At 44.9% G+C, this 23419-nt stretch overlaps 2 protein-coding genes across 2 annotated transcripts in view; both read right to left on the reverse strand.

The window, feature by feature from the left end:
* Positions 1 to 1476: 1476 nt before the first annotated feature.
* LOC111951403 (wingless-type MMTV integration site family, member 16) lies at positions 1477 to 10951 on the reverse strand. The gene is made up of 5 exons (XM_023969471.2): positions 10491 to 10951; positions 10116 to 10342; positions 8114 to 8236; positions 7851 to 8017; positions 1477 to 3778 (listed from the first exon to the last, which is right to left on the reverse strand). Exons 1-5 carry the CDS (start codon positions 10583 to 10585, stop codon positions 3314 to 3316), a joined length of 1077 nt encoding a protein of 358 aa, XP_023825239.1. The 5' UTR covers positions 10586 to 10951; the 3' UTR covers positions 1477 to 3313.
* A 2498-nt stretch (positions 10952 to 13449) lies between these two features.
* The window catches only part of LOC111951269 (cadherin-like and PC-esterase domain-containing protein 1), a 102711-nt gene continuing 92741 nt past the window's right edge, over positions 13450 to 23419 (reverse strand). The window contains 10 exon segments of the mRNA XM_070434718.1: positions 13450 to 15084; positions 16270 to 16416; positions 16947 to 17034; positions 17161 to 17197; positions 17200 to 17258; positions 17871 to 18091; positions 21130 to 21266; positions 21868 to 21985; positions 22663 to 22721; positions 23145 to 23412. Coding sequence (XP_070290819.1) covers positions 14842 to 15084; positions 16270 to 16416; positions 16947 to 17034; positions 17161 to 17197; positions 17200 to 17258; positions 17871 to 18091; positions 21130 to 21266; positions 21868 to 21985; positions 22663 to 22721; positions 23145 to 23412 — 1377 coding nt within the window. The 3' untranslated portion in view covers positions 13450 to 14841.

Raw genomic sequence — 23419 nt, forward strand, 5'->3', positions numbered from 1 at the left:
AGCAGGTCTGGGACAGGTAGCACGTCCGGTGAAACAGGTCAGGGTTCCAATAGCCGCAGGCAAACAGTTGAAACTGGAGCAGCAGCACGGCCAGGTGGACTGGGGACAGCAAGGAGTCATCAGGCCAGGTCTCGAGGCATGGTCCTAGGGCTCAGGTCCTAGAGAGAGAGAGAGAGAGAGAGAGAGCGAGAGAGAGCGAGAGAGGAGAGAGAGAGAGAGAGAAGAGAGAGAGAGAGAGAGAGAGAACGAGAGAACGATGAGAACAAGAGAGGAGAGAGAGAGAGAGAGAGAGAGAGAGAGAGAGAGAGAGAGAGAGAGAGAGAGAGAGAGAGAGAGAGAGAGAGAGAGAGAGAACGCACTTTAAAATTCACGCAGGATAAGACAGGATAAATACTCCAGAATAAAAGACTGACCCTAGCCCCCGACACATAAACTACTGCAGAATAAATACTGGAGGCTGAGACAGGAGGGTCGGGAGACACTGTGGCCCATCCGACGATACCCCCGGACAGTGCCAAACAGGCAGGACATAACCCCACCCACTTTGCCAAAGCACAGCCCCACACCACTAGACGGATATCTTCAACCACCAACTTACCATCCTGAGACAAGGCCGAGTATAGCCCACAAAGATCTTCGCCACGGCACAAACCCAAGGGGGGGGGGGGGGCGCCAACCCAGACAGGAAGATCATGTCAGTGACTCAACCCACTCAAGGACGCACCCCTCCTAGGGACGGCATGGAAGATCACCAGTAAGCCAGTGACTCAGCCCCTGTAATAGGGTTAGAGGCAGAGAATCCCAGTGGAGAGAGGGGAACCGGCCAGGCAGAGACAGCAAGGGTGGTTCGTTGCTCCAGTGCCTTTCTGTTCACCTTCACACTCCTGGGCAAGACTACATTCAATCGTAGGAGTCTTCAATAAAGACTTAAAGGTTGAGACCGAGTCTGCGGCTCTCACATGGGTAGGCAGACCTTTCTATAAATATGGAGCTCTATAGGAGAAAGCCCTGCCTGCCTCCAGCTGTTTGCTAAGAAATTCTGGGGACAGTAATGAGGCCTGCGTCTTGTGACCGTAGCGTACGTGTAGGTATGTACGGCAGGACCAAATCGGAAAGATAGGTAGGAGCAAGCCCATGTAATGCTTTGTAGGTTAGCAGTAAAACCTTGAAATCAGCCCTTGCCTTAACAGGAAGCCAGTGTAGAGAGGCTAGCACTGGAGTAATATATTTTTTTTTTTTGTTCTAGTCAAGATTCTAGCAGCCGTGTTTAGCACTAACTGAAGTTTATTTAGTGCTTTATCCAGGTAGCCGGAAAGTAGAGCATTGCAGTAGTCTAACCTAGAAGTGACAAAAGCATGGATCAATTTTTCTGCATCACTACTGTAAATTGCTCTGGATAAGAGTGCCTACTAAAATGTAATTGTGTCCTCAGTATCTCACTTTATGGACTAATTTAACTGAAAAAGGACAGCGAGATGTAAGACATACGTAATCCTCCATTTATTTTGTAACTGGAGCACCTGATTCCTGAAAGCAGTCCTCAAAACAAAAACATGACTGAAAAGCCTTGAGGTCAAAGCGCTTCGGGCACACGTCAACTGCTCTCCTCTCCTCCATCTCGTCCCACTTTCTTTAGGGGTTTCCCCCTTTCCTCTCACCAATAAGTCATAGTGCTGGAAGCTTCAGGGAAATGTAAGGATCAGTATCGTTAGACTTTTAAAGGCTCTTTAAGAGAAAGCACTCGCGGTATTTAGCATAGCATCGCCACTTCTCACATAGCACAGCCTCTCATTCAGGAGAGAGAGAGAGAGAGAACAAGAGAGAGAGAATGARAGWGAGAGAGAGAGAGAGAGAGGTGGACAGAGGTAAAGGAATAGAGGGACTGAAAATGGGAAGAGTGAGAGAGGAAACGAAAGGAGAGAGAGGAAGAGAAGGAATAGGCTTAAATTCTTAGAGACAGCAAGAGGAATGCTCAGAAACCAACTCATCTCCACGGTTCTGCTGCCAGTGGGTCTACTGAGAACAAACTGCTTCATTCAATTGATGCATTCCTTCATTTATAGCTGGTTTCGGATCCAACAAGACACACGCAAACACAGGAAAGAGAAAAAGTTGATTGGACAGCAAAAGGATAACAAAGGACCTTAGTAATACAATGATGACAAACAGAACACCAACACATTAAATGGTACAGCTTGACAAACACATGCTGTATGTCTGAGAGCATTGGATGGGCTTGAATCTTAAGACACTCATCGTGTGATACAGCATAATTTAATATTTACAAAATGTAAACAATTCACAAAAATATGACGTCATCTGACATATTCTCAATTAAAGCACCCGTAGCTTCACTCTGGCCTGAATTTTGCAATCTGAATAGTACAAAACAAATATTTTAGATTTCAAGAAATCTTTCCAAAATATCTCAAATAAAAATGTCATGGTACCATATATTTTTGAAGTCATTAACAGTTTATTCCAAAAATACAAAGCATTTGAATGATTATTTCAAGACTTATTTCTATGCATAGATACTGCAAGCTTTCCAACAAGAATAAGCCCAATCTATCCACCGTCAATCACCATAAAGCCATGGGTCTGTCCTTACTCGCTAGCCTGTAAGAGAGCCCTAGAAATGACACCAAAGATGGCAACCTCTGACGGTCTCCCAATCCCTGTACTGTCTATAGCTCTAGCCTGCAGTTGTCTATATGAGACTTCGTTCTGATCTGGAAATGTACTGACACTGTTTGCTGCATCTACTCCGCGTTCCTTTAAAAAGCAGTTGCGGCCCTGCAGGACTGGGTTGCCGCCCCCCTACAGGCACTTTTTGGTCCCTTTCTTCTCCTCTTACACATCATTCACCGGGTTCATTTGAATACTTGAAGAGTTTTAACTTCCATCAAAGTTCAGTTTGTTTTTATCATTGAGTTTTGTGGCTCATTTCTACTCTGAGTAAATAATGAAGATGGCCATGTTTGGTAGTCAGAGTGTGTGGATCCTCAAGCCTCTGAAACACTGTGGAACTCCAGTCCCATTGGATAGCCTCCTACAAGGCTGGGCCCTGATGGGCCAATCAAAGTCAACTATTATCCACTGTCTTTGTTCACCTCTGATGGTGTGGTGTATAAATACTGTCTTCACATGGAGAGTTTGAGATGGAGGGTTGTTGATGCGGCCCCCCCCCCCCCCCCCCCTTGTCCATGGAGAGAGGAATGATGGGGGGAGTCTTTTAGTCTCTCATTGGGGACAGTGTGAGTGTGTTTGTGTTTGATGCTGTGTGTGTGTGCCATCACCTGCCTCCCTCTCCCTATTTACACGTGTGCATGTCATTCATGCTCTCACACTTCTGACACCTCACATAGCAACACCACACAAACTTACACTCGCACCTCTCTACGTGGCGAACCACGTGCGTATTATACCCCCGACCGCAGCAGAGCAGGTTACACCCGTCGGGGCCGGCCGAGGTGCGGTTACACCGACGCCCTCTAGTGCCCGCCACGCCCCAGCGCCGGTCCTCCAGACAGTAGTTAGGAGACTTGTTGAGGAAGATAAGTTCTTCCTTCCCGATGGGCACGCGACGCTGGTCCTTCTCCTTCCTCCTCACCTTCCTCTTCGAGCGGTCCAGCACCTGCACGCTTCCCTCGTAGCGCTCCTTCAGGAAGTTGCCCACGCGCTCGAACGACGCCATGGTGCGCCAGCACGTCTTGACGGCGCACGAGCCCGACACGCCGTGGCAACGGCAGTCGGTGGCCATTGTCTTGGCGACAGCCTGAAAAAGCGAAAGATAGAGAGGATGCTGTTAGGAATTACAACAGACTTACAACACTGTAAATGTTACGACAGACTAGATACCAGAACTCTGTTTGATAGAGACTGCCTTTTGTTTACACAAACGCTGTGGGAATGTTTTGATCAAAATCATGATCTATTGTTCTGAATGCTGGATCTTGGACTGGGACTGTAACGTGAGTCCTGAGGTTTGTGCATTCTACTTCTAACTCTGACACAATAGACTCCCTGGGCGCTGTGTACAACTGGAACAAAAGCTAAACTGTCCTTCACAGTTTAAACTGAGAGATTGAGGAGACATTTTCTCATGACCACAAACCCCAGGGCTCTTCCATTGGATTTAGGATGACCCCAGAAGAGCCAATGAATTTCACCTCTTTTTCACCTCTTCTCCCACTCCCTCTTCCCAGTCGGTTCAGTTTAGTTGGAAAGGCAGTGTGTGTGCGTGTGTGTGTGTTACAGTAAACAGATACACTGCTACCATTGTGTCCACATCCCTCTCCAGTAGTGAAGCCCTCTCCTCTTGACAGTGGCTAGTAGATAAGAATCAAATCAAGTTTATTTTATATAGCCCTTCGTACATCAGCTAATATCTCGAAGTGCTGTACAGAAACCCAGCCTAAAACCCCAAACAGCAAGCAATGCAGGTGTAGAAGCACGGTGGCTAGGAAAAACTCTCTAGAAAGGCCAAAACCTAGTAAGAAACCTAGAGAGGAACCAGGCTATGAGGGGTGGCCAGTCTTCTTCTGGCTGTGCCAGGTGGAGATTATAACAGAACATGGCCAAGATGTTCAAATGTTCATAAATGACCAGCATGGTCAAATAATAATCAGGAGTAAATGTCAGTTGGCTTTTCATAGCCGATCATTAAGAGTATCTCTACCGCTCCTGAGAGACCCAGTAAGTGTGTCTTAGTGAATGCCATTTAATGGTCACGCGCATGCCCCGCCCACCTGAGGATCTTTTTCAGCTATCTATTGCTAGTGTTTGAAGGGTGCATAATCCTCTTGTCCGGATTGATTGCTTTCATTTTACTCCTGCTTCACACTCTTGCTTGTGCCTGACGTTTTTTCCCCCGTTAACGTTACGACAGTGGAAATGGTTGTAATGACCTGTAAAACACACTCCGGTAATGGCTGAAATGGGCTCCATGGCAGTAGCATAAAGTACTGAAGTAGTACTCGTTACATTTTAAATGCTTAGCAGGACAGGAAAATGGTCCAATTAACATACTTATCAAGACAATACGTGGTCATCCCTACTGCCTCTGATCTGGCGGTCTCACTCAACACAAATGCATCGTTTGTAAATTATGTCTGAGTGTTGGAGTGTGCCCCTGGCTATCCGTACATTTTCAAACCAAGAAAATGGTGCCGTTTGCTTTGCTTAATATAAGGAATATGAAATGATTTATACTTTTACTCTTGATACATAGGAATATTTATCAATTACATTTACTTTTGATACTTAAGTATATTTAGGACCAAATACTTTTAGACTTTTACCCAAGTAGTATTTTACTGGATGACTTTCACTTTTACTTGAGTAACATTCTATTAAGGTATCTATACTTTTACTTGAGTATGACAATTGGGTACTTTTTCCACCACTGCTTATGGGATACATTGTTATACAGTTGAATATATAACAACACTAAAGCTTTGTCTGGGATTTAACGCACGTCTCGACACGCACTGTACATAACAAGATAGACAAGAAAGATAACTTTATTTTGATGGGTGTTCATTTTTTGTGGAATTAAAAAAACAAATCATTTAATACAGTTGAAATGTTTACAAAATAGATGCGCTGAAATGAAAGCAACTCCCGAATATGAACACTCGGATTATAGTGATATGTCTGATCTCACAAACAATGTAAAGTACGTTTAGATAGGCGTAATCTAGAGCCAAGCGTGTTGACATTTTTTATCCGTGGGTATCCTGCACACTTGTTGAATTATGCAAGAGTGTGTGACATTAACAGTAATTAATTAGGCAGTCTAGGCAGGGCAGGTGAGTGCAGGTAGGGTATACAGAGAAAGTGTTGGGTGGTTACGGTCCTCTTCCACTCCGTTATGTTAATGTATTCATTTATACAGCCTGTGTATTTATATTTTAAAAATACCTGATACACTAATAGAATGTATAGAGTGCCTTCAGAAAGTATTCACAGACCCTTGCCTTTTTCCACATTTGGTTGTGTTACAGCCTTAATTTAAAATTGATACCATTTAGATTTTTTGTCACTGATATAAACACAATATCCTTTAATTTTACAAATTAATAAAAAATTAGAAGCTGAAATGTCTTGAGTATTCAACCCCTTTCTTATGGCAAGTCTAAACATTTCATAGAATAAGTTGCATTGACTCACTCTGTGTGCAATAATGGTGTTCAACATTATTTTGTAATGACTACCCCATCTCTGTACCCCATATATTCAATTGTCTGTAAGGTCCCTCATTCGAGCAGGGAATTTCAAGCACAGATTCAACGACAAAGACAAGGGATGTTTTCCAATGCCTCGCAAAAAAGAGCACCTATTGGTAGATTAAAAAAATGGATAATTAAAGCTCACATTGAATATCCCTTTGAGCATGGTGAAGTTATTCATTACACTTCGGTGGTGTATCAATACACCCAGTCACTACCTTCCTAACTCTGTTGCCGGAGAGGGATGAAACCGCGCAGGGATTTCACCTTGAGGCCGATGGTGATTTTAAACCAGTTACAAAATGAAATGTGGGAAATAAATACATTTTTTGTCCTGAATACAAGGCATTATGTTTGGTGGTGGTCATGTTATGGGTATGCTTGTCATCGGCAAGGACTAGGGAGTTTTTTAGGATAAAAAGGAAAGGAATAGAGCTAAGCACAGGCAAAGTCCTAGAGGAAAACCTGGTTCAGGCTGCTTTCCAACAGACACAAATCCACCTTACAGCAGGACAATAACCTAAAACGCAAGGCCAAATATACAATGGAGTTACTTACCAGGACAACATTGAACGTTCCTGAGTGACCTATACCTAAATCTCCCACCAAAATCCCTGAACTCCATTCATTATTTGTCTGTGCCAGTAAAATGTTTTATATGCTATAATTAAGTCAATATCCGATGGATTATAACATTTCAAAAAGTTTGGAGTATCTTCATCCATTGTTCAGCTGTTGCATTTATTAGAATTGTTTTTAAAACCTTTTAACAATGTTGATGACCATTGCTACAATTTAGATGGCCTGGTGTCTGCTTGAACTTTCATTAGTCACGCTGTCACTCATTAACTCACATTATCGAGGATGTTACACTTTCTTTCCCCTCTCTCCTTCTGTCCCGTCTGAGCATCCCCCTCTCACACTGACCTTCTTATTCTCCCTTCCCTCTACTCTGTTTCCTACAATCTTTCTGCTTTTCTCCGAATATCGTTCCCGCTCTCTCTAACACACAGAGAGAGCTGTCTCTTATACACATCTAGATGTGTATAAGAGACAGCACACACACACACACACACACACACACACACACACACACACACACACACACACACACACACACACACTTACTTCCTAGAACGTCTCCTGAGAGTACTTTTAACAGTGTGTGATAAATTCTATTAACCACTGAATGGTTTGGTCCTAACTCCTCTCCAACCCCATATGGTGAACGAAACCCATAACTATAATAGCTACAGTATGATTCCTTTCACGGTGCTAGATTAGTACTGTCATATCAGTCATTCATTCAGACACAATGAACTCTACACCTGCTAGAGACTTGACTACTAGAGTTATAGCTCCCATGAGCCCTATTCAGCTTTTACATACTTCCCAGAGTACCCGAAACAACTGTGTTCACTATACAATACTGTCTCTCTCTAGCTAGGTTGTGGATGTGTGTGTTTTGTTCTAGGGTGTATTGTGTCTAATCTAACTTCATTGCTGTGCTGTTTTTTTGTTCTGTACACTGTCTGTGTGTTGTACATGCTCTGTAAGTGTTCTTCGCCCTCAGAGTGGGTGTGTGTGTGGGTTGGGTCTGTGTGTGTCGCGTCTCACCTGTCTCCCGGCTTCACTGTTGTGCTCGTTCATGGTGAGCAGTGCATCCCCTCCCCTGGCTGAGGACATATTCTTCACTGCATTATCTATGAACTTCCTGCTGAACCATGTACCGTACTGGATATGGTCTGAGCAGCCGCCCCAGTGCCACCCTTCGCTGGGCGAGCCTGTGCCCTGCAGGCTGGTGTCACAGCCGCACTCNCATGTACCGTACTGGATATGGTCTGAGCAGCCGCCCCAGTGCCACCCTTCGCTGGGCGAGCCTGTGCCCTGCAGGCTGGTGTCACAGCCGCACTCTGTCATGTTGCCCGCACTGCAGGAGCGAGTCACTGCCTGGACCAGCCCAGCCGCCATCACCGCGTGGATAAACGCCGTCTCCTTGGTCCCTGTCAGAGTCAATGAAAAGAGGTTGTCGGAAGGGCAAATGTACGCATGGATGATTGCGTAACAGTGGCTGTGGACCTCTAAAACATGCAATGGGTGGATTCTGAAAAGATTCCACTGCCAGAGCTTTCAGCCAATAACACTTCAGACGGAGGAAAATGGCACAATTCTAGTATTACAACTTCCGTGTATCTCAGTAGCACGGGCCTAGATATCCATACAACTTCCATCCATTGTAGTCGTGTAATACATCTTAGCTCTGGAGGGATACATGTGAGATGTGAGTTGAGCAGACACATAGCCCCATGGGAACTGTCCTGCCCTGTGTGGGGGGGTGGGGTTACACTTCACAGGTTAGGGGCCACAGTAGGCCCTGAGTGAGGACAGACAGCTCTGGCTCAGAGAGAGACTTAAAACACGTTGGTATGATGATAACAGTGTAGCATGGATCAAACCGGTATCACAGTTACTTGTAAGGCCATCTGGAAAGCTGACCGCCGGACAGAAACATTAGATTGTCCTGTAATGAACGAAGGCTGAAAAAATGTTAACCCAGGTGAATGTTAAAGGGGGTAGCCTACTAATATGTATAGCTTATGGAATGGGCTTGATAGACAAAACTCTAAAATATGCAGAATCGTCTGGATGGAACAGAAACATAATGACACCTGGTGACATCAATTGTAATGTTTCAGAGAGTGCAGCTTCTAAGAATGACATGGTGTTTAAAGGTCATACATAGTCTATCTTTGCTGTCAATCAAGGATAAAACGTAAATCAAAGGTCCAAGCCACAAGTTGACCCAAAAGCCTTTCCAGTTATGTAGGTTATCTGTGCTGCATTATATTATAAACATTTCTTGGTGCGCCCTAACCCAATAAGAACATTGTCTCCAAGTCCGATTAGATCAAGTTCCCACTTTTAGAACACGAAGACAAGACATCTGTGGTCAAACAGCAGAGCATACGTTTTTACAGTTGATTGTACGAGTCCGGACATAGGCTAAATCTATGCATTTCCATCCCATTGTATTATGCATAGGCCTAAATCAACATCATCTATATGGTCCGTTTTTTCTCCGATGTTTTGCGTCTGGGTTGAGTGAAGGAAGTTGATAGATGGCATGTGACAGGGTGCAACAAGGAGAGAGAGGAATTTGGAAGAATGAGTTTCATGTGAAAATAAAATGTTGATAGCTAAATCATGCGCTGACTCTTAACCATCTTTGAAATCTGCATGGAAACAGATTTCTGGAACGATATCTCTAAAAACAAAGAAACGGTGTTCTTAAATTACATGTCGACCATGAATCTCCTAATTAGGATAATCCCGGCTGGTTTAGGACCAGAGGGGAGCAGGAGTTCTCTGTTCAAAGACCACACTTGACCGTGGATAAATGCTGTGTTTGGACGGTTAAACCGAAACAGATGTGCGCACATGTTCTCTCTCTCTCTCTCTCTCGCCCCATAGGGCATACAGCTGCTCGAGTCGGCAAATCAAATCACGTTCCCTCCCTGGACAACATTAAACATTTTCATGACTCAAACCAAACCGATCACGAGTAAAGAGTTATGGAAAATGGAAGACGTGCTTCTTTTTGACGCACTATCAAACAGAAAGACAATTGAGGGACTGTTTTTATATAGCAATTGCCTTAAACGGTCAAATACCAAATGATGTGGGCACACATATTAAATACTCGATTATGGAATACAACCACTATAATGCACCCAAAATATAGTCTCATTTTCCAAATTAAACCCAATGAAAAAGAACATTATCAATAGCCCAGAAAAGTGCACACTTTTTTTGCCAGCGGGGCACAAAGCACCCTATTGTTTTATGTCTATTAAAACGAGTATTTAAACCGCCTGTCCTTACCACTGGTTAGCTCGTAGCCGAACACAGAGAGCTCTTTGGTGGTAGAACAGTTCCACCGCTCGTGCTCGAACTGCGTCTGGCACTCCGCGATGCCGATGCGCGCGCCGTCCTTGATGCTTGGCAGGAGATGGGGCTTTCTCTTGCACAGGTCCTTCTGCTTGTGCGTCAGCGGGAGATTGGCGCAGCCCAGCTTCTCCGGTACTCCCACGGAGGTTATTCCCAACCACCTGAGACATAAAGCAAGCAGAGGCGACAGACAGTACGTTACTTTCTAAACCACATTCATCCCCAAACGGAATCGTATTTCATGCGTAAACAAAACAGTGCAATTTGACAAAAAGCCAAGCTTAATCACAAGCAATGAAATATACTTACATCCAACTGGCTCGACAGCAGACAGGATACAGTGAAAASAGTAAGAGAAACAGAAAGCAGATCTGATGTACTCCACAGCCGCTTCTTCTGTCCATGGCCACCTCATTTACAGAAGCCGACTTGACCCCCGGGCACTGGGGAAGGGTATGTCCATGGAGCGCTGGATCGGTACTGGGTTCTGTCTCATGCTAGCCCCACAGCATAGGACCCTAACAGAAATAATCCTCAATCCGTGGTTATCTCGAGCAATTCAGTAAAAACATCCACGGGGAGAGAGAGAGGACGCGGGCGGATTGGTGTGGCTCGGCGGCTAGTAGTAGCCTACAGTTGGATGGGTGATGAAATAAGTTCCTGACGTTGTTCCCCAAAACGCAGACAAACAGTTTTATCCTGGACTGGGAGAACCCACACCGAGCGCCTCTAAAAAGCGCGTTCCCAGGCTCGGATTGGCGCACCCGTGGATTCATATTMAGCAGACGCGCATGTCCTACGCGCTAATTGGACGGACCCGCAAAGAAAAAACGCATGCCACGGATGGCACTGAGAGGAACTGAGCAAAACGTTTGGCATGTGAGAAGGTGGGGTTCCACTAGATAGCACATCCAAAGTCCAAATTGGCTATAGCCATTTACGATTTTTACATCGTAAAAATGTATGAAAACCAAATACTTCTTGGTCTTAATTTGAGGTTGGGGTTAGGAATAATGTTATCAATGTGATTAAGGTTAACGTTAGGTTGAAAATCAGAAGTTAAGAAGATCAATTGTAGAAATGGGCGGGGTTTATGACTTTGTGGCTGTGGTAACTAGTAACGACCGAGAAGGTGGAAGGAAGAATAAAAGCCAGCAGAAGACTTCTTTATAATGGCCACTTCACTCAAGCGCTGTAAACCGAATCATGTCAGGCGAAAATCATTTCCCTCCGAAAAATTCCTTGATACGAAACCTTGAGTGACGTAGGTGCAAAACATATGTATAATACAATAGATTATCTCGTACACAACAATTATTTCTTGATAAACAAGGCCTGGTTTTGAATTGTGAATTTAATACCAATTTAATTCCAACTAATCCTTATGACAAACTAATTTATAGATTTGATCTATAATCATATTTAATGATTTCATATGCAATGGTTTCCAATTTTAAGATTCATATAAATCTACAGTTAGAGAAAATGTCCTCATGATTTCAACACATCGAAATCATCCTCCGAGTCAAACTTTTTTTTCAGTGCTCGTGAATTGGGTAATATTCGTTAGGTTTAGAATGTCTGGAATCTAATTTAGCCATTTAAATGTATAGTTCAAATGAACAAAGGATTGATTCAAATGCAACGACAATTACAACCACATTGCCCATGGCGTAACCAATTATGTTTGAGCAAATATTTTCAATCACTGTTGAGTTCTTTGCCTTTTCCTGAATAATCAACATCATATGTACAGTCAGCGAGCATTTTCGACGAGACAATTTAAGGACATTTTTAAAAGGGTTGACTGACCACCTTTCTGTTGAGTATATTGGTCTGGGCGGTATGGGGCAGACGAGGTGAGGTCTACTCAGCCCCCAGAAATGTCACAACCCCCCCCCCCCCAAGCCTTTCAAATTCCCCGACTAAAACAGTGCAGAGTGAAAGGTCTGCCTGAAATTTGACATCAGAGGTCGGAATCGCAGTGCAGGGCAGAGTCCAGCATTCCTCCTTGGCGCGACAAAAACCCAGGCGGCAGGCCCACCGTATTCAGGGCGGTTACATGTGCCCAAAAGGCAAGCCTTTGTCTATAACATTTTACATTAACCTTCCTTTTGATCGAGACTGTTGCGTCTACCTTACTCTATTCCCTCGCCCACTCAATGCTGTTATTTAGCCACATGTCGCACAAGACCATTCAATTTGAAACACTTCACTTCACTTTGTATGCGTTCCCTTTATTTGTTCTAGAAACTATAAAACCAAGGTTTTAAACAAATATGGATATATGTTCAATATATCGCTACATTGTATTACATTTTATTGCGGTCATATAACCGTGTTTATAACGTTTTTTAGATAGACTTTGGCTACATAATTTGAACACACCATTGTCAGTGTAAGTAGCCCTAAATAAAATAGACTAATAACTTTCTGGAATAAGGCCCTAACAGTACGTCGACCTGAAACACGATTTAGGCCTACATTTAAATCAACATTAGTTTTACTTCTCGATCCTGTTGCTCGATCTCTGCCCAGATCACACCGTGGGTAGGGTGATTGGATGTGTCGGATTAGCGGCACATGACTGCAAAGGGGAGACAGACAGGGCTCGTTACGCGCAAAACGGAGTTAAACCACATTACACTGTCATCCATTTTATTATAGCACAGTTACAGCCTAATTGAACATGTGTCTCCCTAAATATTAAGGGCTCTGGTGTGGCGCAGCGGTCTAAGGCACTGCATCTCAGGGCGTCAGAGACCCTGGTTCGATTCCAGGCTGTATCACAACCGGACGTGATTGGGAGTCCCAAAGGGCAGCGCACAGCGTCGTCCGGGTTATGCCGTTATTATAAATAATAATTTGTTCTTAACGGACTTTCCTAGTTAAATAAAGGTACAAAAAATGTGTTCTTCTAAACCAGCTGATAGAAATGTATCGCTACATTGTAGGCCTATGCGTGACAAGAAATTATGATCAGGTGTTGGGGGCACGAAATTACAAAACGGAAATTACAAAACGAAGAAGGAAAACAAAAGAGAGCGCCTCAGAGCATCACACGGCTTCATACCTCTGCATGGTTGAATTGTGATGATGACTGTTAAAGGATTAGTCTAATGCTGTGCGCAAACAGCATGCACAGGCTTATCCTCATGTGGTGCACAACTTAAAGAGTAAATCTGCGAGGCCAACATACAAGCTAGGGCTTTGTGGAACTTTTAAAATACAGTTTCATGCTTTCAGAACATAGTTTCTGGACACAAAGTTAAGTTAAGAAAATATATACTTTAATGTTGTAATGGAATAACTTATATATACCATCTGGAAACACAAAGCTGAAGTTAGTGCCATTTGAAGATAGATGTTCTTTAAAAATAAATGAATAGTGTTGATAATATTTAGCATTAAGCAAATATGTCTTTCTGTTCTTTTCCCTTACGTTTTCCTTCAAAATCACTGAATCAAATGATTAGGTTTGCTATCAATGTTCCATGGGACCACTAAACAGAGCGTGTGTGTGTGTGTGTGTGTGTGTGTGTTACAATTACCTTCATCTTCACCAGCTCAGTTCCCTCCATACAAATGATCAGAGGACAGATCAGACAATATGTATAAATCCATAGCACACATTACACCAGTCCTTCATTAGCATGTAAACAATATGCTGCATGTAAAACATTATACACTGATTATCAACATTATAGGCACGAATAAACATCTGTAGAAAAATATATAGAACTATAAGAAAATCATACATAAGACATTCACTTGAAGAATAGCTCAGCTTTCGTCATATCTTTGGCATAGAATAGAATACGTTGTGGTGTCAACAGGACGCGCGGATGGATGAGGTACTGTATATGAGGAGGAACAGCTGGATATCAAAAAGTCCCTCCGATGGCGAGAGATAGGCTTTCCTGATGCATAAAGGCATCAAAGGCACACATCAAAAGTCTTGAACCTCTCCTCGGGGACCCCCAGACATTTCACAATGTTGTTGTAGCCCTCAACTAGCTCACCTGATTAGTTGACCAGTTGAATCTGAATCAGGTGTGCCAGCTCTGGAATACATCAAACACATGGAATTGCCGGGGGTACACGAGGTGATGATTGAGAAACAATGCTGTACAACATTTCAACAACGTTTCCACTACTATAAAACTATACAATTGTAAGGGTTTGTGCTGGAGGGTTGAGGGAGCATTGTCGGTTGGTGGGAGAGCAAGGCTTACATTTGGGATGTGCACACGACACACTCCTTCAACAGTCACTCTCCCTCTCCTCTTTTTTCTTTCTCCAGCTGCTTCCCTAGTCTTTTGGCGGTCGGCCAGCGATCCCCCTCTTCGACCATCTGGAAACCTCTACCTAGCAGAGGTAGCAGTCACATGACGGGGGGGGGGGGGGGGGGGCAGTGTGTGGGCCAATCAGAGGAGGTCTGTGTGACAGACAGTGGTGATGTCTGTCTCACGGCTGACCAGTCAGGACTCTCCTGTTACTACAGCACTTCGTGGATGGGATGACCTCTCATTCTTTAGAGAGACTCTGGTATGGACGCGCACGCGCACACACACGCACGCGCACACACAGACACGCACGTTAGTAAGCAAGGACACAAGCACGCACGCACACATACAGTCTGTGGTGGTGAGGGCTGGTTCTAGTTTCCTGTGTCTCTCACACACAGTCTGCTCAGCAGAATCTGCGAGTACACTTGGTTCACCGCTCCTCTCACATGATAGGTGGAGGAGTTAGACCCCGCCCACTGGTCCTGGTGCTGCAGGGTGGGCTGATCCCTGTACCCGGTTCCAGTTCCACTGGTTCCGGTCCCAGGTTCCTCGCCGTGTCGAAGGAACTTCATCTTCCTGTGCAGGGGAGCCTTGGAGAACGACAGCTTTTCAACCTTCAAGGAACACAGCGAGGAGAACCACGTCAACACCTCACCTCTAACACAACATCTACATACTGATATTATACTGTAACTAGGTAACTAGACCATGGCCAGAACTGACTTCTACTACCGGAGGCTAGCTAACGTTGCCTGGGGTTTCACGGAACAGAACAGAGCGGAAACCCATCGTCACAGTCTGGGGTTCCTCTAATATAAATCACACTGGAACAATCCAAGCCTGACCTAAACCCTGACATAATAGAAACCCTGTCCATCCCCTCAGGGTTCGGGTTAGACATTACTCCATTCATGTATCCCATACTTCCTTCTGGCTTCCTTTTGGGAAATTCTGTTGCCCCTTAAAGACCCATATGAACTGGGAGGGGATGGGCGGGGGTATGGAGGGGCAGGGGAGGCACATGTACATATCCCCGAAACCACTTCACATGTGCCCTGGGGCCCAGCTGCTACCAACGTGGTGCTTTACTGCCCAATAAAACCCGGCCTAACGGCTAATTACTGATTAACCGATCCATGGACAATTTTTTAAAACAAGTGACTGTTCTTTTTACAGGGAGCTGGAGAGGGGGGAGAAGGGGAGTGTGTGCGTATGTGTGTTACAGCAGGATTTCCTTCTAGAAAGCTCCCTGACATGGAGGGGGATTGTTCAATCAAGAGGACATAAGAACCGATTTGCTCTGGGCCCAGAAAATGGCTGTTCGCTATTTGGATCCTCCACGGGGTCAAAGCCCAGGATTATTTAAGCCCAAAGATTCCCTCCTGGAAAATCGGCGTGTGCGCGAACATAAATAGCAAGTATCCATAATGAAGTTCAGATATTACAGTCGGAGAGGGAGAGGGAGTCCTTGGAGAAAGAGCTTGCTGTGGATCTAGCTGTGCTCCCTGGTCACTGAGGTTTAGACAAACCATCAGTTATAATTGGTATCAATTACTGTATCCAGAGAGAGACATATGATACCTGTGTTATTGTGTTGATAACATTGTGCTGTGATTTGAATAACTGACTGGTAGGTAAGCAAATACTGAGAATGAATATAAACTATGATAAACAAAATGAACATACTGAATTAGGACGTTCAAGGTGATACACACTGTTTCAATCAGGGTGGGGTGAGAACTTAGGGTACTGTCGTTTTTTAGACAAGGGTGAAGGCGGGTTGAGGGGGGGGGGGTTACCTCATGAAAATGGCAGGCGCACTGTCCCTGCAGGAACTCTTTGTAGCGGCCCATGGTGACGCTGAATGTGTCTATGACCTCATACCCATAGTGCTTTGCGGCGGTGATGATGTTGCTGTTCTCTCTGTACAGCTCCTGTACTCCTCTCTGGGCAAGTTAAAGTAAGACAACAAAGAAGTAATCGCTACTCAACACAAGGAAACATTCCCATTGGGAGCCGTATCGTAGCCATAACATTTTTGTACAGTTCTCGGAGGCACCTATTGCAACACGCCTGAAGTATAACTTAACTTTGAATTGAATTAGTTGTATTGCTGTTGAACAGGTGCCATTGCTGATGTTGGACCAGTCAGCATGTTGGAAGCCATGGACTATTAGCCAATAATGTTTTAGATAAATACACACAGCATGGGCAAAGATCCACCAGGTGACTAAGCAGTGCCTTTTAAAAACTTTAACAGATAAGCAGTAAAATGAACAGCGTGGGAAAATAATTCGAGTGTAGAGAGAAGCTGAGGGGGAATGAGAGAGAGAGGAAGAGAGAGAGAGAGAGTGAGAGATTGATAGAGAGAGAGAGAGATTCAGAGAGAAAACCAGAGCGGTCAAACAGAGAAAAGAGTTGAGGAGGAGACACCAAGAGTGAAACTGAACGCACACAAAGAGGAGGATGGACCTACCAGTGAGAGAGAGCGGATGCCATCCACAGGGAGATGGAAGCCCATGCCCAGAGACTTCACCACCACCATGATATCCTGTAGCCCTTCCCTGGAGGAGAGAAATGGGTAATGAGGTCTATTCTTGGCCAGTGAATAGATTTAATTAAGCAGTTGCTAATTCCTGAACGCGTCAGAGAAGGGCGTTTGCCACAGATGTATGCAACAGTAGGTTTACCTCTCCAGCACTTCTCTCATGATCCTCAGGTGGTTGTGTTGAGCCACTGGACACTCCTGCCACCAACACAGCTGACGGGAGTTCTCCAGGGTCGTGATCTTCGGAGGGGATCAAAGGTCAAAAAGACATCAGCTCGGCAGTAGGACTATATCTATTGAACAGGCATAGGCACACATGCTGACAACGTGCTTCTGCCTTCGCACGCGCACGCACACGCACACGCACCGCACGACACACACACACACACACACACACACACACACACACACACACACACACACACACACACACACACAACACACACACACACACACACACACACCACCACACACACAACACACAACCTGCTCAGCATATCCTTCAGTAGCCACATCCAAAGCAGAGTGCGGTCTCAGAGAGAGAGTCGTGATGGGAGACCTGCTGTGTTAAATTACACTGTGACACGACTCCTAACACATGACTCTTAAACGCAGCCCCCGGCCCTTTGATCACAGCAACTAATTAAGGCTTCCTCTCCATATGGGGGTATAGGGCTTCAAGTGTCTATGGGAGCTAAGAGCCAAAATGGCTTCTGCATAGATATGGCTTCTTGATGCCAATCTAACAGCTGATGAGTAGACTGCAGTGATTACAGGACATACTGTAGTGCAGCAGGGGCACTAACGCCAACCCTCACCCATCCACCCACCCAGACTCCCCCTCTCCTTCACCTCAGTATGAGCTGCTCCAGGGCCCTCTGGAAGGTGGGTCTGTGGCTCTGCTCCAGCCAGAACTGGGGGTAGTAGGAGTAGGAGACGTGTGTGTGTCCCTGATTGACGTTGCGATAGATCAGGCTGTCGTGGGCCTTGCCCCAGTCCTCCAGACTAGAGTTGACCCGCTCCATCAGGAAGTACATCATCCCCCGGTTAGTGGAGTCACCTATGAACATTACCTGAGTGGCAAAAATAATGGTTTTGACTTGACAGGATCGAGAACACCTGGTTTGTATTCATTAGTGCACACCGTAGAAAAACATACCAAATTGTTTTGGAGCAGAGAACGAAAATTGACATTTCTTATTGGAGAAGTTCATTTAGTCCCTCCCTGTTTCAGCCCATTTCTTTGATTTGCTGCCTAATGAATATGGCCCAGTTTTCATTGAATTTGCACTTCAAAATGATTTCACTGTAGTTGACTGGCATGTACTTAAATATATAACGGCTGACCTTTATAACTGCAACACTGCCAAAATGGGAACACATGAAAGGCAAATCCCACTAGGCACACACTCATTGAATCAGCGATGTTTCCACCTAATTTCAATGTTGAATTGACATCTGTGCCCAGTGGGATGCTTCTATTACGACCAATCCACATAACACAATATGACAAATCAAAAGTGATATGACAATGTCCAAGTCAGTTTCCAACTAAGCCAATCAGAGCGTGTGAAAGAGCCTTTTCAAACACAGGACAGACCCAAAACAGATGGACTGTAGTTTAGAGTGAAAGCTGGCAAACATATCATCTTTGTGAAAGCTTCTGGTTGTCCAAATCTGTTGATGAGAAAATGGGGAAGTCCAGAGAAATGTAACAAACACGACATCTGGAGCAAACTGACGTAACTCATAACTCATGCATCAAATCATTATTGATACAGATCCATATTAAAGTAAGGGGTAAACTGGGTAGGGCATGTGAGGACAGGAAGTTGAGAGGCTTTATTAGAATTAGCTGCAATGTGAGCTAAAGTGGCTGAAGTCCAACTTGAATCACACGTTCACACTGACCTCTGACCTGGAAGTAACTGGCAACTCTTTCACAAACCACTAGCCACATTCACCAGAGACAGCTTTAACTAAACCACTATCCACATTCCCTAGAGAGATTTGACTAAGCCTATAGAAAGCACTAAGACTGTAAATGCCTACTGTGGCTCTAAGGCATTGGTATTCAAAGTCGGGGTCGCAAACTGCAGTGGGCCAAAATTGTCATTTTTTTAGGAACAAAAAATAAAAGTACAGATTATTATATGGGGCAATACACAAACATTTTTGAGATAGATAATTTGAAAGATACAATTTAATTGAGTAAATGTATTTATTGGTTTCTTTTCATTTTGATAAAATATGAACATGCAATGAATTGAAGGTTATTTGTTGATGTAAAAATCTAAATTGACTGATTTTAAGGTTGTGTCATTAGATTTGGGGTGGGATCGCAAATAAATTATTGAGAAAAAATGGGGTCCCACAGAAATTCTGGCGGACAAAATGGGGTCTCCTCTGAAACACTTTGAATACCACTCCTCTAAGGTGTATACCTATTATGCCTGATAGATTTCCTGGGTTGATTTAACGGCTTTACGTCCCTGAGGGCCGCTCCGTACTGTGACACCAGTGCAGCGAACTACATGCCATCCCATTAGCATTGCTGGAGTATATGAGCCAAAGGCTAAGACTTTAGTTCATACAGTATATTGCTTCTGTTCCTCCACCACTCCTTCTGTCCTCAGCTCTACCAACCCCTGCTGGGTTTACAGACCTATTCGTACAGCGTCACATAAACCTCACTCTCTCACCTCAGAGGCATCATACCATAGCCTACCTCATCTACCCTCACCACCTGGCTTCAATGAGACGGAGAGAGCTAGAGAGAAAAAGAAAACAGAGATGTTTGAGGGATGGCTCAGCCCTCAAATTAACTCACGAAGGGAAACGTGCTAGACACTGCCTGTCTTGGTATCCTTACATGATCATCTCTGTCCCATCTTTAGACGAGATGCATGCTGGTTAGCGTAGTCTTAACACACATATCTGCCCACACCTTTCTCACACCCAGTGCTGACCAAGCACACGCTGAAGAGCCTGACCAATACAGCTGGCTTCCATATCATTCCGTTATCCCCTGTGCAATATCTCTCACACATATAGACATAGTGTGTCTGTGTATGGGTGTACACGTGCACAAGTCTTATGCATGTGGAAAATATTAGCACTCTGACTGAATCTGTCGGCGCTGCTGTCTGTCTGGATCCATGTGTCGTCTTTGATGACTCAGCTGGAGGGCCTTGTTAGCGCCTAGTTAGCACCCAGTTAGCGCCCACTGCTAACCTACCCCAACTACCTCCCGCTTTTGGGGAACAAGCTCATTTCTAATCTGTACTGTTAGTAGATTGTGGGACAGTAACCTGAGCAGAGACCTAGCTAGGAACAAGAGAGCAGTGCCTGAACTCAGGTCATGGACTTTGGACATACACTGCTCGTCGAAACATCTCATTCCAAAATCATGGGTATTAATATGGAGTTGCTGCTACAACAGCCTCCACTCTTCTGGGAAGGCTTTCCACTAGATGTTGGAACATTGCTGCGGGAACTCGCGTCCATTCAGCCACGAGAGCATTAGCGAGATCGAGGAATGATGTTTGGCGATTAGGCCTGGCTCGCAGTCGGCGTTCCAATTCATTCCAAAGGTGTTCGATGGGGTTAAGGTCAGGGCTCTGTGCAGACCAGTCAAGTTCTTTGACACTGATTCGGACAAACCATTCTGTATGAACCTAGTTTTGGGCATTGTCATGCTGAAACAGGAAAGGTCCTTCTCCAAACTGTTGCCACAATGTTGGAATCACAGAATCGTCTAAAATGTCATCGTACGCTGTAGCGAGAACAGAGAACAAGTTTCCACTGCTCCAGAGTCAAATGGCGGCGAGCTTTACACCACTCCAGTCGACGCTTGACGTTGCGCATAGTGATCTTAGACTTAGGCCATGGAGTGTTGTACTTTTGTGCATGTTGAGTATGTGATTGTGTCTCAGTGTAAACAAGGTATGACATGATTGTTATTTTCTTATAAAATCTATTTTTGGGCTTAGCTGTGGTTAATTCGCAGAATAAAAATTATTATAATTATGCTCCGGCCCCACGACCATCCACTTCGACAAAAATCATCCCACTGATGAATTTAGTTGCCTACCCCTGCATTAGGGCTTACCTTCCTATACATCATGCAGTCCTGCAGCTGGGGGAGGTCCAGCAAGGGGTGGTAACAGCCCTCGGGTTGCCAAGCAACCTCTCTCCAGTCACAGGTCCGGTTGTCGGCACAGCTGAGGCAAGGAACCACCCAACGACCTGGGGAGAGAAGAAGAGAGGGAGGGAAAGAAATGGAGAGAGAAGAAGAGAGGGAGGGAAAGAAATGGAGAGAGAAGAAGAGAGGGAGGGAAAGAAATGGAGAGAGAAAAAGGACAGGCAATCAGAAGTGAATAAAGTGGTTAATTGTTCCTGCTCCAAAAAAACATTTTTATTAATAAATATAGATTTTTCCATGAACAAAACATAGACAGATTTCTCACCAGCAAAGCTTCACATTGTGCAAGTTATAATTCTCCACACACACTTCACATTGCTCTCCCTGCTGACATTTATTATCTGCCCTGCAGGGTAGGATATTGGGTTTTAAAAGCTGAGTTTAACCTCTGACCCTTTGCACTTAAATCAAAGTGTGTGTTGGCCACTTAAATCATCCTTGTACAGATACACACACAGCAAGGTTTCATATGGACATCTGGGCACGTGTGCATAACATTTCAAAGCAATGAGAATTATTTCTAAGTAGAACATTTCTGAGGAGCGAAAAAACTATTCTGACAGTAATTCATAAAGCCTTTCAGCTATGTATGAATCGTTATCTATGAAAACAATGTGAAGTGATATCTTTAGGGAGGAAACAGACCTGGTACATCCCCGGAGGTGCAGGGCTGCTTTGGGGCATGGGGCTCGCCTGGAAAGAGTGGCCCAGGGAGGGGCTCCAAACCACAGGGCTGATCTGGTTGCACCACCAGGCCACAGTCCTGCGTAGACACAGGGAGAAATAGATGAGATTATGAGGGATGGTCGATCATACTGGGAGGCTGAGGGAACTTCATCGTGTTGAGTTCATGTTGTAAACTAGTATCCACTCAGTGCTTTTGTTGTAGTATCCATTCAGTGCTATTGTTGTAGTATCCATTCANATTGTTCTAGTATTCATTCAGTGCTATTGTTCTAGTATCCATTCAGTGCTATTGTTCTAGTATCCATTCAGTGCTATTGTTCTAGTATCCATTCAATGCTATTGTTCAAGTTGTTGTCACAATGAAACACAGTAATGCAAATGGCAGGTTGGGGTAGATTTATGACCATATGAATTTATTTAACAATTCACCTCATCTGATCATATCTACAACCATATAGATGATGGAAATCTCCATTGTCAAAGGCTTTCATAACTGTAGTTGTGTACTGATAGGAATGATCATGTTTTCCCCTCTCTGTTTGAGTCATGGGAGGCAGTTACTGTGGTCACTGACCACTGACTCATCCCTATGTCTCAATTTTTACTTTATTTAACCCTTATTTTACCAGGTAATGGTAATGACCTTTCTGCCATTCCCTCGCTCACCGTGTTTCCATCTCTCTTTTGGGCCCTCTCTATTCTCACAGTCTTTCACTTCTTTACTCATCTCATTTCTCTCCATCTCCCTCTCACCCTTCTTTGTCTCTTCTCTTCGGTATCAGAGAGCTTGGCGGTGGGTGCTGTGTCCCACTCTTTGAGGTTGGTGGTGGTGGGGGGTCAAATTGTTGGAGGTGAGCGGTCAGAGGTCAGACAAACCTAACCAGATGAATGACAGCGGCTGGGAAGCTACGTATCCCAGGGGCCCCGTGGGAGCCGCCCGACCGTCTGGCCCTGAGTACAGAGAAACCGCCAGGCACCTCCCCTTACCATCGGGCTTGCGGCGCGACTGAACCTCACACACACAAACATAGATGCTCTCCACACACACACACCTAGATGCACGTACACGTTCCTTTTCAAGCGGGCCATGAAGGAACTGAACCTCACCCACCCAACCTCCCTCCCTCCCTCCGAGGGTCTTCAGTTCACACGTCCACACCACATTCCCCACGGCTCCGGCGCAGCTCTCAACAAAGTGCCACAAGACAACTTAACAGGGATTTTCTTGTTCGTACCTGTGCACAGTGTACACGCCACAAACACAGAGGCCCCGGGGTCTGAGGGAGCCGCCTGGGGCCACGGCCCAACCGCCGTTATGGAGGAAACGCACCGCTGCCACCTTTCATCCTTCCCTCCATCCCTCTTCTTAAAATGGACCGGAGAGTCTCGCTGCCACCTTTCATCCTTCCCTCCATCCCTCTTCTTAAAACGGACCGGAGAGTCTCGCGGCCACCTTTCATCCTTCCCTCCATCCCTCTTCTTAAAACGGACCGGAGAGTCTCGCTGCCAC

Source organism: Salvelinus sp. IW2-2015, linkage group LG24 (genome assembly GCF_002910315.2).
Source record: "Salvelinus sp. IW2-2015 linkage group LG24, ASM291031v2, whole genome shotgun sequence".
Lineage (NCBI taxonomy): Eukaryota > Metazoa > Chordata > Actinopteri > Salmoniformes > Salmonidae > Salvelinus > Salvelinus sp. IW2-2015.